The following is an 18,333-nucleotide window of genomic DNA, read 5'->3' on the forward strand; positions in this document are numbered from 1 at the left end:
GGTAATATTTTCTTGCAATTTGGTAATGTGAACTGTCCATAGTTATCAAGATTTTTGAGGATTATCCAACTTGATTACTTGTTTTCTCATTCTGACAAATGTTGAATACTAATCACTTCCCTTTGTTCTTCATTTTGCAGGAAATTGATCTTACAGTAGACCTAAGTGCTGCAAGTGCTGATGCCGATGAATAAAATGCATCGAATATCTTCATCACATTCTAATACCGCCAACTCAAGAGAAGCCTAGAAGGACTCTCAAATTTTGTTTCTGACAGTCCCCTTGTCATTTTTTTTTCTTTTCCTGATATTTCTTCAGTTTAAGTAACGAAATATTCATTTATTTTCCCTTGAAGAAGTTTTTTCATCCTATGACTTACAAGGTTATTGTACTCCAGAACTGCTTGTTATCCTCCTCTAATGTTTGTCGTCTGAGTTTGTGGAATGTCCCACTGTTTTATCAGTAATGGTAAGATACAAAATTAATATAAATCATCATATTTTCAAAGATTAGCATAAAATGGGTGTTTCACCATTGGTTGTAAGCACATGAAGTTCCAAATAAATCCACCGAAATTATTTGAGAATGTTTCTGTAAAGGGACGAAGGAAGAAATGAAACCGATAATTGCTTGGGAAAGAATGTCAGGTGAGAGGAATTTATGTTGTTGAGATAACGAGAACATTTCAAAATTACAAAGACAAAATCTACAATTGTTTTCTTTTTTGCTTGAGGAAATTCAATAGAGTAAGATTTTCTAAAATCAGCATCAAGGGGAGAATGTAATAGATTGAGCCCTCAATAACTAATGCATTAAATTATCAACCTCCGGATATAAAGAGATTGTTACAGATGAACAAGTACAAACCAGTAAGATAAATCAAGAAAATGATTGTAAATCGGCATACCTCAGGAAAAATCCACAAAATTCCCCAAGTTACAAATAATCTTGATCCGATCTGTGGCAAAGTTGTTGTAATTGGAGATCTTACCAAGCTTACGAGACCGTCGAAGAATCTATCAACAAGGCAAACAAAATTATCATAGGAATTCCAAAAATTCAACCAAAAATGAATCTCTTTTTACACCAGAGTTCGTTTAAGTTTACCTCCATTATAGCTGCAGTTTGAGCAAGTAACAGACGCTTTTCATGCTCATGACCTGATTCTTTCAAAGTCATCAAATCCATATACAAAACTTGAAACCTATAAACAAATTCACATACAAAAAGTCAGATTAGAAACTACCAAGATCTCAACAAAAACAGATAATTCTATTAAAAATTTACAAAACCAGATAGAAACAGATTGAAATTACCAGGCAACGAAGATAGTCCAATTGTAAATAGTAAGGTAGATACGTTTCAGAACTGATAAGAAACCTGCCATTGTTAACAGTTGGATTTTTTCTAGGGTTTTCAGGAATTGGAAACGGGGATTTTAATTTAGTACATATAATAACAAACAATTAATGAAAATAAAGGAATGCAATTAATTAATTTAGGTGAGCAGATCCAATTACTTTCTACTAATGCTAATATACTACTACCAGTATGAAATTGGTCTTCAATGTTCTAACCATCAGTCAGTGATGGGAACAACGGATTTTAACTGCAATGGATGGAGAAGTAAATGTGGGTTTTGCGATATTAGCACCTTTGTTTTGGATTGAGAATAGACTATGGTGGACCAAAACTAAAAAAGATGGAGTAGTAAATAGTTTTCGGAATGGTTGTAGACTTCCGGTGATTTGTGGTCTAGTCCGTGATAATGGTTACATTAAGGGGATCATGCACATTGTCCAGTATTTTTGCTCCTGATTTCATGGATTTACATTGTGCATTTCTTGTATGTGAGGGTTAAAACTTTGATTACTCACCGGAAATTTGTTTGTCACGCATTTAGTATTTGAGACCAATCACAAATGTTGATCTTCATGTGTCACATTGTTGTCATGAGATAAACTCACTATTGACGGTTCATTTATCTAGAAACAAAATGAATTCTTCACCTATCTAATCTTCATTGATGTTTATAATCGTTTTAATGGATCTTTTGTAGTTACTACCGGATGGTGTTTACTAGGCCGTAAAGAACGGACAATAATAGGTTACTCTTTATTAGGATGTCCGTAAAGAACGGACAATAATAGGTTACTCCTTACAAATTTCTTTATTAATGTGCAAGATTATGAGGAGAATGATCCAAATTCTCATGAAGGGCTTGATCTGAACAAAGTTACAGCACGAGAAGTTATTTCGTTATATATCTCGATCTCACTCTCTTTTCCTTGAACTGTTTTTTGTTTACTCAAGTTAATAACTCTAGTAGTTATTATCAAGCGCAGTTGTATTATCCTGAAATTTACTCAAGTTGGCACTACATAAAGATGATAGCTACTTGGATGAACCTACTATGGGATTTGTCAAGAAAATGAAGGTAAATTTTTTTTTATCTTGAGAAACCTACCGAGTTGGTTTTTGCGGTACAATCATCCATCTAACTCCAACTATATTGTCTACCTTTGCCTCTTAAGTTTCTATCTCACTTTTGTATTAATGAAGAAAAGATGATTTGGTAGTTAGTGCACTGAAAATGTTTCATGTGAGGGTAACAGTAGGTGTTGAATGAAAGAGTCCATGGACCATTCATTTTAGCAACACAAATCTTAGGACCACAACATAGGACCGTCGCGTGCTGCAGTTTTCAGTAATCGGAATAGTGATTCACTCACTTTATGGTTTCAAATGTAAGGCAATACAGAAACCAAACAGCGTACATTCAGAAGAAACACCGACCATGTACTAGTTAACTGTTGCAACCTCAATGTCTCAATGGCTACAATTTAGCAGTGTAGTTTGTACTACTACTGATTCTTTTGTTTTTCATGTGGCTTTAAGCTTTATGCAGAGTCATTGGCACGTTTTCAAGGAGGATCTCCTTATATCTATCCACTTTATGGTTTGGGTGAACTCCCACAGGTTAGTGTTGTCTGTAGCTGATACGGATTTATCAGGAAATGATAAAGCTTAGGATATAACACTGTATATGCATCTTAATCTTCATGGATTTGCTCGTCTTAGTGATGTTTATGGTGGAACTTACATGCTTCACAAGCCCGAATGCAAGGTACAATTTTTCACTGAAGTAAATTGTGGATTGCAAACTCTTGTAATAGAACATAAAATATATGAATGCATTTAGACTCGTTGAAAATTCAGCAATGCCAACTAATACCCGAACATGAACAACATTGATTAGTACCTTACGCGTAAATAATAGGTAGAATTCTACGGTGATGGGAAAGCATACGGCGTAACATCTAAAGGGGAAACTGCCAAAGGCAAGAAAATTGTATCCGACCCTTCGTATTTTCCTGACAAGGTATATGTCAATACCCGATCTTCAAATTTTTTGCCCGTCAACAGTCTCGCATAACAGGTTCTGAAATTCTATGTATGATGCAAACAGATCAAAAAGGTCGTAAGACTCGCACGTGCAATTTGTGTAATGAGTCATCCTATCCCAAACACCAGTGATTCTCACTCAGTTCAAGTGATTCTGCCTCAGAAGCAACTTGGGCGTAAATCAGATATGTAAGTTTAACTTCTCTTCCTTTGTTTCTTGGCGCTAAACTTAAGCCACCAAGTACTCAAAGATGTAACTGGAATTTGAGGTCTCTTAGAAATGTGCAAATAATCGTTGATGCAGGTACCTCTTATGTTGCTCGTATGCGCACAATGTTGCACCAAAAGGAAAATACATTGCTTTTATATCAACTGAAGCAGAAACTGACCATCCCGAGACAGAACTGCAGCCTGGAATCGAACTACTTGGACCTGTTGATGAAACATTTTTTGACATTTATGACAGATATCAACCCACTAATAAGGACATAGATGACAACTGCTACATATCTACTGTAAGTATGCAAAATATTTTGCGGACAGATAAACGCATTTCCACCTCTATCTCACCTTTTCTCTTATTGCATCAAAACTAATAGAAAAGTGAATATCAAGTACCCCTAATGTTCCACATTTCATGAAAGTTGATTTATGAACAACTAATCATATGCTGAAAGTTCAACCTTTTATAGAGTTATGATGCAACGACACACTTTGAGTCTACGGTCACTGACGTGATTGCATTGTACAGTCGAATAACAGGGAAGGTAATATTTTCTTGCAATTTGGTAATGTGAACTGTCCATAGTTATCAAGATTTCTGAGGATTATCCAACTTAGTCAAGCTAGGAGTGAGTGGCAACCGGCAGTGCCCACCCGATTTTATATAATTACTTGTTTTCTCATTCTGACAAATGTTGAATACTAATCGCTTCCCTTTCTTCTTCATTTTGCAGGAACTTGATCTTACAGTAGACCTAAGTGCTGCAAGTGTTTCTGCCAATGAATAAAATCCATCGAATATCTTCATCACATTCTAATACCGCCAACTCAAGAGAAGCCTAGAAGGATGCTCAAATTTTGTTTCTGACGGTCCCCTTGGTCATTTTGTTTTCTTTTTCCTGATATTTCCTCAGTTTAAATAATTAAATATTCATTTATTTTCCCTCGAAGAAGTTTTTTCATCCTAAGACTTACAAGGTTACTGTACTCCAGAACTGCTTGTTATCCTCCTCTTATGTTTGTCGTCTGAGTTTGTGGAATGTCCCACTGTTTTATCAGTTATGGTAAGATACAAAATTAATATAAATCATCCTATTTTCAAAGATTAGCATAAAATGGGTGTTTCACCATTGGTTGTAAGCACATGAAGTTCCAAATAACTCCACCGAAATTCTTTGAGAATGTTTCTGTAAAGGGACGAAGGAAGAAATGAAACCGATAATTGCTTGGGAAAGAATGTCAGGTGAGAGGAATCTATGTTGTTGAGATGACGAGAACATTTCAAGAATACAAAAACAAAATATACAATTGTTTTTTTTTTTTGCTTGAGGAAATTCAGTAGAGTAAGATTTTCTAAAATCAGCATCAAGGGGAGAATTTAATAGATTGAGCCCTCAATAACCAATGCATTAAATTATCAACCTCCGGATACAAAGAGATTGTTACAGATGAAAAAGTACAAACCACTAAGATAATTCAAGAAAACACAATAAGGAAAAGAAGAAGAGCTGAACTGGATATAATGTTAATCTGGCAAACCACATTCCTTTGCTTTTGACAAGTGATTTGGTTAACCATTTGATCACTATAAAAGTCCTTTACTACTTGTTTACTCTCTCTTGGATTTGGCGAGAGCTTTCTTCCTCTGCCCAAGAATATATTGTACATATGTGGACTACCTGCAATAAGATCAAATTGCAAAATTATGGCTCAGTCATTAATCTACAAGGAATAAAACAACTCGAGTCTGAAGGAGTTAATTTGTGATTACGTGCCTGGGACATAGATGCCGAGGGTAATAATTGCAGCGTAGAAGTAATCAAATGAGAAGTTAAATTGGTTTGGCATCCTGATGCAGTATTTCTCAGATCCCTGCAAAAATTATCAAAAAGATTGAGGTGAAGAAGAAACAAAACAAAATTTAAACCCACTGCTTTGACAGTTTAACACAAGTAAGCGAGGATATAAAAAGGTCTTTTGTATTATACACCTGACTTTGAATCATCAACCACGTAAACACTGATATATGTATTGAGAATGCAGTAGGACGTTTTATTTTATTTTTATGGAAAGTAGGACAAATTCTTAATTCTAATAGATTAGGCAATAGGACAAACTTTTCTATTCCTGAGTTATGGTAGTTTTCTCTATTTTGCATGACTAAAAACTAGACTTGTGGAAATGAGTATAGATATCAAGGAAGTTTTCTTAGCCATGTCAGTTCATTTTAGGAATCTGCAAAGGTCTCTCAAGAATATCATTACATTGTCAACAACTAAGAGGTTTGCTTTCTTGATAAATGAAAGTTTACAACTAAATATTACAACAAAAATTGATACATTAAACATGCAGAAGAGACCTGATTGAATTCATTACCTTTATGTACTGCAGGCCGATATATATTAGACCAACTTCGCTGGTAATTCCAGTTGGATGATATACCAGAAAGGTGTTATACCTGCACAAGCATCAATGTACTGAATGAAATGATGAAATATTCCTAGAAGAAAGGAAATAACGATATATGTCATGTTTATAATCGAGGAATTGATTATACCTGAGCCACAACAACCATGAAGGTGTAAAACCAAGTGCCTCTTTTGTACCAAAGAAAAAGTATCTGATAATCTACACTTAACATGAAACATTACAAGATTAGAAAGATATGCAAAAAACAAGCACATTCAAATAATTGAATGCAAGTATGAAACATTATTGATTATTCTTGCACATTCCAATCATGTAGAGCTCATACCTCGGTAATCGACCAGCTTATTACCAAAGAACTAACTAGCACATGCGTTCGGGTCTGCAAACCAAAACATTTACTCTGTCAACTTCTAATCTACAATTTTTTAGCTATAAAATGATTGTAAATCTACATACCTCAGAAAAACTCCACAAAATTCCCCAAGTTACAAATAATCTTGATCCGGTCTGTGGCAAAGTTATTGTAATTAGAGATCTTACCAAGACTACGAGACCGTGAAGAATCTATCAACAAGGCAAACAAACTTATCAGAGAAATTCCAAAAATTCAACCAAAAATGAATCTCTTTTTACACCAGAGTTCGTTTAAGTTTATCTCCATTATAGCTGCAGTTTGAGCAAGTACCAAAGTCTTTTCAACAACATTATAAACATGCTCATGACCTGACTTTCAAAGTCATCAAAGCCATATACAAAACCTAAAACTTATAAACAAATTCATATACAAAAAGTCAGATTAGAAACTACCAACATCTTAAAAAAACAGAGAATTCTATTAAATAATTACAAAATCAGATAGAAATAGATTGAAATTACCAGCTAACGAAGATAGTTCAATTGTAAATAGTAAGGTAGATACGTTTCAGAACTGATAAGAAACCTGCTATTATTAACAGTTGGATTTTTTTCTAGGGTTTACAGGAATTGGAAATGGGGATTGTAATTTAGTACATATAATAACAAACAAGTGATGAAAATAAAGGAATGCAATTAATTAATTCAGGTGAGCAGATCCAACTACTTTCTACTAATGCTAATATACTACCAGTATGAAATTGGTCTTCAATTTTCTAACCATCAGTCAGTGATGGGAACAATGGATTTTAACTGCAACAGATGGAGAAGTAAATGTGGGTTTTGGGATATTAACACCTTTGTTTTGGATTGAGAATAGACTATGGTGGACCAAAACTAAAAAGGATGCAATAGTAAATAGTTTTCGGAATGGTTGTAGACTTTCGGTGCTTTCTGGTCTAGTATGTGATAATGGTTACATTAAGGGAATCATGCACATTGTCCAGTATTTTTTCTCCTGATTTAATGGATTTACATTGTGCATTTCTTGTATGTGAGGGTTAAAACTTTTATTACTCACCAGAAGTTTGTTTGTCACGCATTTAGTATTTGAGACCAATCATAAATGTTGATCTTCATGTGAAACATTGTTGTCATGAGAGAAATTCACTATTGACGGTTCATTTATCTAGAAACAAAATGAATTCTTCACCTATCTAATCTTCATTGATGTATATAATCGTTTGAATGGAGCTTTTGTAGTTACTGTCGGATGGTGTTTACTAGGCCGTAAAGAACAAACAATAATAGGTTACTCTTTATTTGGATGTCCGTAAAGAACGGACAATAATAGGTTACTCCTTAAAAAGTTCTTTATTTATGTGCAAGATTATGAGGAGAATGATCCAAAATCTCATGAAGGGCTTGATCTGAACAAAGTTACAGCACGAGATGTTATTTCGTGTATATCTCAATCTCACTCTCTTTTCCTTGAACTGTTTTTTGTTTACTCAAGTTAGCAACTCTAGTAGTTCTTATCAAGCGCAATTGTATTATCCTGAAATTTTTACTTTCGTCTAGAAAATATGGATTAGAAGATAATACGGTTGACTTCATTGGCCACGCTTTGGCACTACATAAAGATGATAGCTACTTGGATGAACCTGCTATGGGATTTGTCAAGAAAATAAAGGTAAATTTATTTATTTTTTATCTTGAGAAACCTACCGAGTTGGTTTTTGCGATACAGTCATCCATCCAACTCCAACTATATAGTCTACTATTTCCTCTTGAGTTTCTATCTCAATTTTGTACTAATGAAGAAAAGGTGATTTGGTAGTTAGTGCACTGAAAATGTTTCATGTGAGGGGAACAGTAGGTGTTGAATGAAAGAGTCCATGGACCATTCATTTTAGCAACACAAATCTTAGGACCACAACATAGGACCGTCGCATGCTGCATTTTTCAGTAATCGGAATAATGATTCACTCACTTTATGGTTTCAAATGTAAGGCAATACAGAAACCAAGCAGCGTACATTCAGAAGAAACACCGACCATGTACTAGTTAACTGTTGCAACCTCAATATCTCAATGGATACAATTTAGCAGTGTAGTTTGTACTAATACTGATTCTTTTTTTTCATGTGGCTTGAAGCTTTATGCAGAGTCATTGGCACGTTTTCAAGGAGGATCTCCTTATATCTATCCACTTTATGGTTTGGGTGAACTCCCACAGGTTAGTGTTGTCTGTAGCTGATACGAATTTGTCAGGAAATGATAAAGCTTAGGATATTTAACACTGTATATACATCTTAATCTCCAGGGATTTGCTCGTCTTAGTGTTGTTTATGGTGGAACTTACATGCTTCACAAGCCCGAATGCAAGGTACAATTTGTCACTGAAGTAAATTGTGGATTGCAAACTCTTGTAATAGAACATAAAATATATGAATGCATTTAGACTCGTTGAAAATTCAACAATGCCAACTAATACCCGAACATGAACAACATTGATTAGTACCTTACACGCAAATAACAGGTAGAATTCGACGGTGATGGGAAAGCATACGGCGTGACATCTGAAGGGGAAACTGCTAAAGGCAAGAAAATTGTATTCCTGTCAAGATATATGTCAATACCCGATCTTCAAATTTTTTGCCCGTCAACAGTCTCGCACAACAGGTTCTGAAATTCCATGTATGATGCAAACAGGTTAAAAAGGTCGGAAGAGTTGCGCGTGCAATTTGAATAATGAGTCATCCTATCCCAAAAACCAGTGATTCTCACTCAGTTCAAATGATTCTTCCTCAGAAGCAACTTGGGCGTAAATCAGATATGTAAGTTTAGCTTCTTTTCCTTTGTTTCTTGACGCTAAACTTAAGCCACCAAGTACTCAGAGATGTCACTGGAACTTGAGGTCTCTTAGAAATGTGCAAATAATCGTTGATGCAAGTACCTATTTTGTTGCTCGTATGCGCACAATGTTGCACCAAAAGGAAAATACATTGCTTTTGTATCAACTGAAGCAGAAACTGACCATCCCGAGACAGAACTGCAACCTGGAATCGAACTACTTGGACCTGTTGATGAAACATTTTTTGACATTTATGACAGATATCAACCCATTAATAAGGACATAGATGACAACTGCTACAAATCTACTGTAAGTATGCAAAATATTTTGCGGACAGATAAATACATTTCCACCTCTATCTCACCTTTTCTCTTATTGCATCAAAACTAATAGAAAAGTGAATATCAAGTACCCCTAATGTTCCACATTTCATGAAAGTTGATTTACGAAAAACTAATCATATGCTGAAATTTCAACCTTTTACAGAGTTATAATGCAACGACACACTTTGAGTCTACGGTCACTGACGTGATTGCAATGTACAGTCAAATAACAGGGAAGGTAATGTTTTCTTGCAATTTGGTAATATGAACTGTCCATAGTTATCAAGATTTTCTGAGGATTATCCAACTTGATTACTTGTTTTCTCATTCTGACAAATATTGAATACTAATCGCTTCCCTTTGTTCTTCATTTTGCAGGAACTTGATCTTACAGTAGACCTAAGTGCTGGAAGTGTTGCTGCCAATGAATAAAATCCATCGAATATCTTCATCACATTCTAATACCGCCAACTCAAGAGAAGCTTAGAAGGACGCTCAAATTTTGTTTCTGACAGTCCCCTTGGTAAATTTTTTTTCTTTTCCTGATATTTCCTCAGTTTACGGATTTGTCAGGAAATGATAAAGCTTAGGATTTAACACTGTATATGCATCTTAATCTCCAGGGATTTGCTCGTAATTCTATTCATAGACTCCTAGACTCCCTAAAACTTGAACCAAACGCGTTGTAAAGAGAACCTTTGCAGGGAAAAGGGACTAAGGAAGAAAAAGAAACTGATAATTGTTGTTGAAATGACAAAAACTTTTCAAAAATACAAAAACAGAATTCACAGCTTTTCTTTCCACAAGAGTAAGATTCTTTAAAACAGCGTCAAGAGGATGCTAAGCAAACCATGCCCAAAATGTAATAGATTGAGCCCTTAGTAACCAATCCATAGATTATAAACCTTCAGATACAAAGAGATTGTTACAGATGAACAAGTACAAACCAGTAAGATAAATTAAGAAAATACAATAAGGAAAGAAGAAAAGATGAACTGGATACAATGTTAATCTGGCAAACCACATTCTTTTCCTTTTGACAAGTGATCTGGTTAACCATTTGATCGTTATAAAAGTCCTATATGGCTTCTTTACTCTCTCTTGGATTTGGCGAGAGCTTTCTTCCTCTGCCCAAGCATATATTGATACATATGTGGACTACCTACAATAAGATCAAATTGCAAAGTTATGACTCAGTCATTAATCTACATCGAACAAAACAGCTTGAGTCCGAAGGAGTTTAATTTGTGATTACGTGGCTGGGACATAGATTCCGAGGGCAATAATTGCAGCATAGAAGTAATAAAATGAGAAGTTAAATTGGTTTGGCATCCTAATGCAGTATTTCTCAGATCCCTGCAAAAATATCAAAAATATTGAGGTGAAGAAGATACAGTACAAAATCGAAACCCACTGCTTTGACAGTTATCACAAGTACTGAAAAATGCTTCAAAAAAGAAGTACTGAAAAAAAAAATTCTACCTAAAAGCGAGGATATGAAAAGGTGTTTTGCATTATACACCTTACTGTCAATCATAAACCATGTAAACACTGATATATGTATTGAGAATGCAGTAGGGCATATTCTTAATTGTAGGAGATTAGGCAATAGGACAAACTTTTCTATTCCTGAGTTATGGTAGTTTCCATGTTTGCAATTAGCCATGGACTTCTTGCATGACCAAAAACTAGACTTGTGGCAATGAGTTTAGATATCATGGAAGTGTTCCTATCCATGTCAGTTCATTTTAGGAATCGGCAAAGGTCTCTCTAGAAGATCGTTACATTGTTAACAACTAAGAGGTTTGCTTTCTTGATAAATGAAGGTTTACAACCAAATCTTACAGTAAAAATCGATACATTAAACACGCAGAAGAGACCTGATTGAATTCATTACCTTTATGTACTGCAGACCGATATATATTAGACCAACTTCGCTGGTAATTCCAGTTGGATACAATACCAGAAAGGTGCTATACCTGCACAAGCATCAATGTACTTAATGAAATGGTGAAACATTTCCTAGAAGAAAGGGAAGAACGATATATGTCATATTTATAATCGAAGAATTGATTATACCTGAGCCACAACAACCATGAAAGTGCAAAACCAAGTGCCTCTTTTGTACCAAAGAAAGAGTATCGGATAATCTACACTCAACATAAAACGTTACAAAATTAGAAAGATATGAAAAACAAGCGTAAGTCAATAGTTGAATGTAAGTATGAAACAACATAGATTATTCTTACACATTCCAATCATGTAGAGCTCATACCTCGGTAATCGACCAGTTTATAACCAAAGAACTAACTAGCACATGCGTTCGAGTCTGCAAACCAAAATATTTACTTTGTCAACTTCTAATCTACAATTGTTTGTCTATAAAATGATGGTAAATCTGACCTCAGGAAAACTCCACAAAATTCCCCAAGTTACAAATAATCTTGATCCGATTTGTGGCAAAGTTGTTGTAATTGGAGATCTTACCAAGCCTACAAGACCATGAAAAATCTATCAAGAAGGCAAACAAACCAACTTATCAGAGAAATTCCAAAAAAGTTCAACTAAAAGTGAATCTCTGAGTTCGTTTAAGTTTACCTCCATTATAGCTGCAGTTTGAGCAAGTAGCATAGGCTTTTCCACAGCATTATAAACATGTTCATGGCATGATTCTTTCAAAGTCGTCAAAGTCATAAACAAAACCTATAACAAATTCACATACAAAAGTCATATTAGAAACTACCAAGTTCTCAACAAAGACAGATAATTTTATTAAAATTTACAAAATTAGACAGATATCGAACTTACCAGCCAATGAAGATAGTCAAATTATAAATAGTAAGGTAGATACGCTTAAGAACGGATAAGAAACCTGCCATTGTTAACAGTTGGATTTTTTTTCTAGGGTTTATAAGAATTGGAAGTGGGGATTGATAATTTAGTACATATAACTAGATTACTGCTACAACAGTGGGGGCCGACCAAAAAACAAAAATGATGCAAAATAAAAATAACTTATCTTTTTCGGCGAGTTGCTATAAATTGTCCATTTGTTTTTATTAAATAGACTTCAAAATGTTTCAACTTTTAAAATACTCGTCTCACATCCATGCATATCCTATTCTACACTCATAAAAAAAAACAATAATCAATGTGTGATAAAATGGAGACCTCAATCTTTTGAAATGGAGCCATCAATAATCTTAGTGTAACAAAAGAAAATGCAGTGAGAGAGATGACCATGATATACTATAACGTTGCATTTGATAGCTCTCTCAGTCGCTCTTCTTCTTTGTGTCTTAATGGAAGGCCACGTCATGTACTAATTCTTGCAATTCTTTCGAAAGTGAACATGGGACTGAACACAAGGTCTCGTAGTTTTCTTGTCCTTGACAATGCCACGAATGTCAAACCGAGATTCTCTTTCGGTCCTATATCCACCGCCGCCCGATCAAGAGTCAATCCTTGACTTTTGTGGACCGTCATTGCCCAACACAAAATAAGCGATATTGGATTCTTTGACATGTGATTCCTGATGTTGACATCCAATTTGTTTTTTGCGGTGTGATTGGAATCACATTTGATCTCGAATATAATTTAGGACCAGTATACTTATCAAAGTCTACCATAACAACGATAGGCATATCAGTAGGAGGCTTCTCTCCATTTTTATAAACAATATCCACCACCACTCCTCTGGAGCCATTAACTAAACCGTATTTTGTTGATAGTTTCTTTCTCAACATCACCCTGGATCCCTTTGACAATAACAAAATTTCTTGTAACCCTTTAGCTTCATCGGACTTTAGCAATCTTGGTTGTTTCGCAATTATTCTTCGATATGATTCTTGCAACAGGATTCCCAAGATCTTTGAGGCGTTCATGGTTGTATCTGGATGCATCATATTTGGTAGGAAATAGACGAAGAGCATGCTTGAACTTGTTTTGTTCCTCAATTGTCAACAATGAATAATCTCTAGTGCTAAACAATTCCCAATTTGTAAGAGTAGACTTGCCATCACTGAGTCGTAGTAATGCGTCTCTAAAAGCTAACTCTTCATCACCTGACTGTCAGAATACTTCTTCAAGTCGGACACAAGGATCAAACAAAGAATAAGATATGGAACCATAAAGTTGAAGAGTACTTTTCCCGCCTTGAACATACAATGGAGTGTCAAAAACAGGTGGCAATTGTCGCATATAACCCACAAGCATAACAGAAGCATTTCCAAAAGGCTCATTGTTTGCAAAAATATCTCTTCATCGAAGATTAATATTTGCAAACATCTTTCTGCCAATCATACTGTACTCGTCGATCACAATAAGTTTGGTATATTTAAAATCCTTTTGCATGTGCCCACATTGTACATGGTCCAAACTTTTGTACGAATGATCTTTGTCTACCGATATAGCAAGTTCATGGTGGATAGTTGCACCACCGATGTTAAAAGCAGCTACACCAGTTGGTGCCATGATCCTAACAGCTTTAATTTTTTGAAACAATTCTCTTGTAGAATGGACAATGACATTGATAAGAGTGGACTTACCTGTGCCTGCTCCTCCACTAATAACCAAACGTATGGTAGAACCTTCTCTCATTGACTGTAAAACCATATCATGTGCTGCTTTTTGTTGTGGAGACAAAGAACTAAGAGGAACATCTAGACGGGTAGGTACATATTCTTCACTTTCCTCTTGCTCTGCTTGTCCTAATATGTGTACAAATCTTCTGTCATCATCTATGGATGGGTAATCATTCCAAGCTTCAGACCAATTATGTATCAGATCGCAAGTCCGTGATCCAAGTTCAATGTCACATACCGGTGCAACATTGGGAGCCATTGCTGATAACATCATCCAATCCTCAAGTGGTTCCTCATCTGGATCATTTTGATCTTCAAAGTCATCATCAATTGTGGCAATATGGATAGGTTGATTTTCAATGCCACGATAAATATTGGCATAACATTCAGACCACGAATTGAAACCTCGCCTTGCTTCTATGATACTTCTGTAACAACTATTTAACAACACTTGTTGTCGACAAAATGATTCCCATTTTTCAGTATTTGGCGTGATATTACTTCCCAATTCAGGTAAAACCCTAACTACATCCTCAACCTTGAATGTGCACCATCTTTTACGAGCGTAGTAGTGTTTTTTTGCCATTTCAATAAGTGGGATGTCTTGGAAAGTTTCTGGTCTTTCCAAATATCTTCCAAAGAAGCTGGGGTCTGTTTCTCGTCGTTCTACGTCATCATCATTTCGTCTCCGGCGCAATTGTGAGTTGAATAATTTATTCTCACTCAAGTTCAGAAGGACAAATCTCCTTGATGAATCAGTCAAGTGATAACTCATTAATAAATGACAAACCTCCTGTGCAGATATGTCTCTTTCTCTTTCCGATGCATTTTTGATCAACAATCGTTTTATGGCTGAAGTTGAATCACGACATGGTCTCCTTTCATCATTATAATTCCATCCATAATCTCAGTGAAATTCTTTGATGCCGATTCAGACTTTGCAGCATATTTACCAATGTAATGAACAACAGTCAGGGGTAATCACACCTGACCAATCTATGTTCGCCCGCCAAGTTTGCAAAACGGATCGATTATGAGAATTTACCAATGGATCATTTCTTCTTCCCATAAACAGATACATATTACTATTTGGTGGCTCCTCTACGATTTTAGATTCAAATAGAATCTCCATTGGAAATATAAATCGGCACACTTGTTGCCCATTTGTCTTGCTTTTCCTCAAGCAATAGTTTCCACATCTAGAATGCTGCATAACACAATTGACAAGAGATGCATAGTCATCGTCATCATCTTCTAAATTGGATTCTAAAGAGATTTTCTTCGCACAAGGATGATTTTGCATGCCCGTGAAGAATGATGGGATTGGATTTAAGGTGCAGATTATGTTGTCAAAGTATTGGCAGATTAAACGACGTACCTGCTCATCCGTTGTAATATTTTAAACATTGGTTTATCCTTCATCCAGAAAAATCCATGGACATGACTGCTTCCTCGGTTTTGCCACTAAAATCTATACCAATGATCAACCACATCAAACTCCTTTTTCAGATACTCTTTGAAAAATATATGCACTCTTTTCTGAAAAAACCACGAGGCAATCATTGGATTCTCATTTAGGAGCCTAGCCCTTTCTCGCCTCTTTTCTGTTGGATCTAGAGTTTCCAATGTATTGTCAGGGTCAAGAAGTGCATATAGCTCAGGCCACTGTAAGTCAGCTGCACTAAGTGTGAAGAACAGAGTAGGTGGCCCTAATTGTTTCACCATTGCTATAAGTTCCTTTAATCTGTTGTACCAGTAAGCTCTGGTTCCACGAATTTGATGTGCGCAATAAGATACACGAGAAGCTAACCTGGTATCCCCTGATAAGACCATTTCTCGAATTCTTTCAATCGAAAGATTACCATCTTGTGGATTGTTGTTGACATAAACAGATTCTAAATACAATGCACGCCACCTAGTCAATGAATTTAGTGCAAAATACCTGAATCTCGAGTCCCGTGCGAAGCGCCCATCCTTGTATTTCATTAGGTATTGAAAATACTGGCATTCACAGACTTTTCTAGGCCTCAATTGTCGCAAATCAGCAGTACCATAAGGAAATAGAGTCGGGAACGCCATGGTGATATAACCTTTTGTTGTAAACTCATCGATAACTTCACCTGTAAACAAGCACAATATATAAGAAGACTTGATGATAAGCTTCAGAGATAAAAAAAAGAAGTTAAAGAACATCGACAAAATTAGCTTTTGATATTAATAAGAAAAGATAGGCACAACATTATGAAAGGACGAAGCTGCGATACACCTTTTTCCCCTTTTTTGCTGTGTTTCAATAAACTATTTAAGATTCCAGTACTTGTTGTCAGAGAGGTATTTGCATTTCCTTAACTAATAAATTATGATCAAAAAGCATGTCATGTGTAGGTTGATGTTTCTTTGACTGATCTGGTTAACTGATTTGATTTTTTATGGCGGTATTGAAGTTGGGACATCAACAGACAGATACAGTAACACATGCTACAAAAATATGATTAAGTTAGAAGTGTTCATGTCAGCATGGTAAGTTTGTTAAGAACCTAACAGAGAGAGATATTGAGCTCACCTGTAAACGACATGTCTACAATGGTTTGATCTCCCTCGGCGCTCTCCAAAGCTCTTATGATACGATCGCTCTTAAGTTTGTTGATATGGTTGTACGATTGCTCCAATTGTGCCAACAGTTTCAAACTCATTCATATGAAAACTCTGGTCTTGCAACTCCGCAGGTCCATTGTACCCGTCCTCATTGCTTTGTGTTAGAATATGGGCATCCAACTCAAAATCAATTGGCAATGAGTGGAGCGGCCCTAAGAGATTATATAAACCGCAGGATCTTAATTGCCCATACAATATGAGACTAATAATCTCAACACGCCCCCTCACGTGTAGCCTCGTAGGGTCTAACACGTGGACAATAAATCGGGTGACGCGGAGTATAGGTGCGGTCAATGACTCGACACAAATAACATGCTCTGATACCATGTTAGAATATGGGCATCCAACTCAAAACCAATTGGCAATGAATGGAACGGTCCTAAGAGATTATATAAACCGCAGGATCTTAATTGCCCATACAATATGGGACTAATAATCTCAACACTTTGTTCCCCGAAGAGACTATCGTTTTTTTGTTGGTCTTCATTTCCACCCATACCCGGAAGGTCATCGGGAATGCCATTCTCAAGTAATTCATTGATGTTTCCATCACTGATAGATATACCATGGTAATATGTATGATTTTTTTCCAGCCACAATAGAGCTTCCCGTACATATTCCCGCCGCACAACAAACTCTTTGGTTGAATTCATTCTGGTCCTCTTTATAATTAAAACTGCAGACAATTCTTTTGGTTTGTGTGGAAGAACACTAGCGATGACATTAACATCTTGCACAAAGTGAATGACATTTCCCCCACATCTGTACTGTTGGCCTTTAACCCTATATACTGATATCGTCGGGTGCACACATGCTATAAGCAAACTCTCAAGATTTGTTAATCGTGACAACTCAATTGGTACCCTGCCTGGATCCATCAAATTTCTTGCACTGAACAATGAACCTTCAGGGTGTCTCTCCTTGTCTTTCTTGCAGAAATTGCAAAGTCCTTTAGCTGACATGTCCGGGAACTTCCTGTTGCATTCTAAACACCATCCCCACTCTAGTTCATTCATAGCTTTTATGAAATGCTGGGCGTTTGAATTTGGAGTTTGTCTTCTACTACCACGCGAACTTTGATGTTGTAAGGTATTAATAGAACGCGCTAGAATAATTTGCTGAAATTTCAACCTTTTACAGAGTTATGATGCAACGACACACTTTGAGTCTACGGTCACTGACGTGATTGCAATGTAAAGTCGAATAACAGGGAAGGCAATGTTTTCTTGCAATTTGGTAATGTGAACTGTCCATAGTTATCAAGATTTTCTGAGGATTATCCAACTTGATTACTTGTTTTCTCATTCTGACAAATGTTGAATACTAATTGCTTCCCTTTGTTCTTCATTTTGCAGGAACTTGATCTTACAGTAGACTTAAGTGCTGCAAGTGCTGCTGCCAATGAATAAAATCCATCAAATATCTTCATCACATTCTAATACCGCCAACTCAAGAGAAGCCTAGAAGGACGCTCAAATTTTGTTTCTGACAGTCCCCTTGGTCAT

The 18,333-nt window shown here is 36.0% G+C and overlaps 1 protein-coding gene and 3 pseudogenes across 3 annotated transcripts; 2 read left to right on the forward strand and 2 right to left on the reverse strand.

Moving 5' to 3' along the window:
- The window catches only part of LOC113359621, a 31,191-nt pseudogene extending 26,776 nt beyond the window's left edge, over positions 1 to 4,415 (forward strand).
- An 821-nt stretch (positions 4,416 to 5,236) lies between these two features.
- LOC113359622 lies at positions 5,237 to 7,514 on the reverse strand (annotated as a pseudogene).
- Positions 7,515 to 7,659: 145 nt separating this feature from the next.
- Positions 7,660 to 18,237, forward strand: LOC113359623 (annotated as a pseudogene).
- On the reverse strand, positions 10,500 to 15,359 carry LOC113356513 (very-long-chain (3R)-3-hydroxyacyl-CoA dehydratase PASTICCINO 2A-like). Of its 3 annotated transcripts, none has more exons than XM_026599668.1 (8): positions 12,399 to 15,359; positions 12,189 to 12,293; positions 11,994 to 12,101; positions 11,866 to 11,919; positions 11,670 to 11,740; positions 11,488 to 11,569; positions 10,852 to 10,946; positions 10,500 to 10,754 (listed from the first exon to the last, which is right to left on the reverse strand). In XM_026599668.1, the coding sequence occupies exons 2-8, from the start codon at positions 12,282 to 12,284 to the stop codon at positions 10,682 to 10,684; spliced, it is 579 nt and encodes a 192-aa protein (XP_026455453.1). In that variant the 5' UTR covers positions 12,285 to 12,293; positions 12,399 to 15,359; the 3' UTR covers positions 10,500 to 10,681. The 3 variants fall into 3 exon arrangements, with proteins under 3 accessions (XP_026455453.1, XP_026455452.1, XP_026455454.1); XM_026599667.1 differs by having other exon boundaries at positions 10,500 to 10,748; positions 10,846 to 10,946; XM_026599669.1 differs by having other exon boundaries at positions 10,500 to 10,752; positions 10,846 to 10,946; positions 12,399 to 15,354.
- Positions 18,238 to 18,333: the final 96 nt, after the last annotated feature.

The sequence above is a fragment of the Papaver somniferum genome, chromosome 3, assembly GCF_003573695.1.
Source record: "Papaver somniferum cultivar HN1 chromosome 3, ASM357369v1, whole genome shotgun sequence".
NCBI classification, from domain to species: Eukaryota; Viridiplantae; Streptophyta; class Magnoliopsida; order Ranunculales; family Papaveraceae; genus Papaver; species Papaver somniferum.

Bases quoted from the DNA above. Each gene is read 5' to 3' on its own strand.
- LOC113356513 (XM_026599668.1), bottom strand. From the start codon at position 12,284: ATGACTTTGACGACTTTGAAAGAATCATGCCATGAACATGTTTATAAT. The intron at 12,102-12,188 runs GTAAACTTAAAC...CCTTCTTGATAG, and splicing joins AAACTGCAGCTATAATGGAG to ATTTTTCATGGTCTTGTAGG. The intron at 10,947-11,487 runs GTAATGAATTCA...ATATTTTTGCAG, and splicing joins TCGGTCTGCAGTACATAAAG to GGATCTGAGAAATACTGCAT.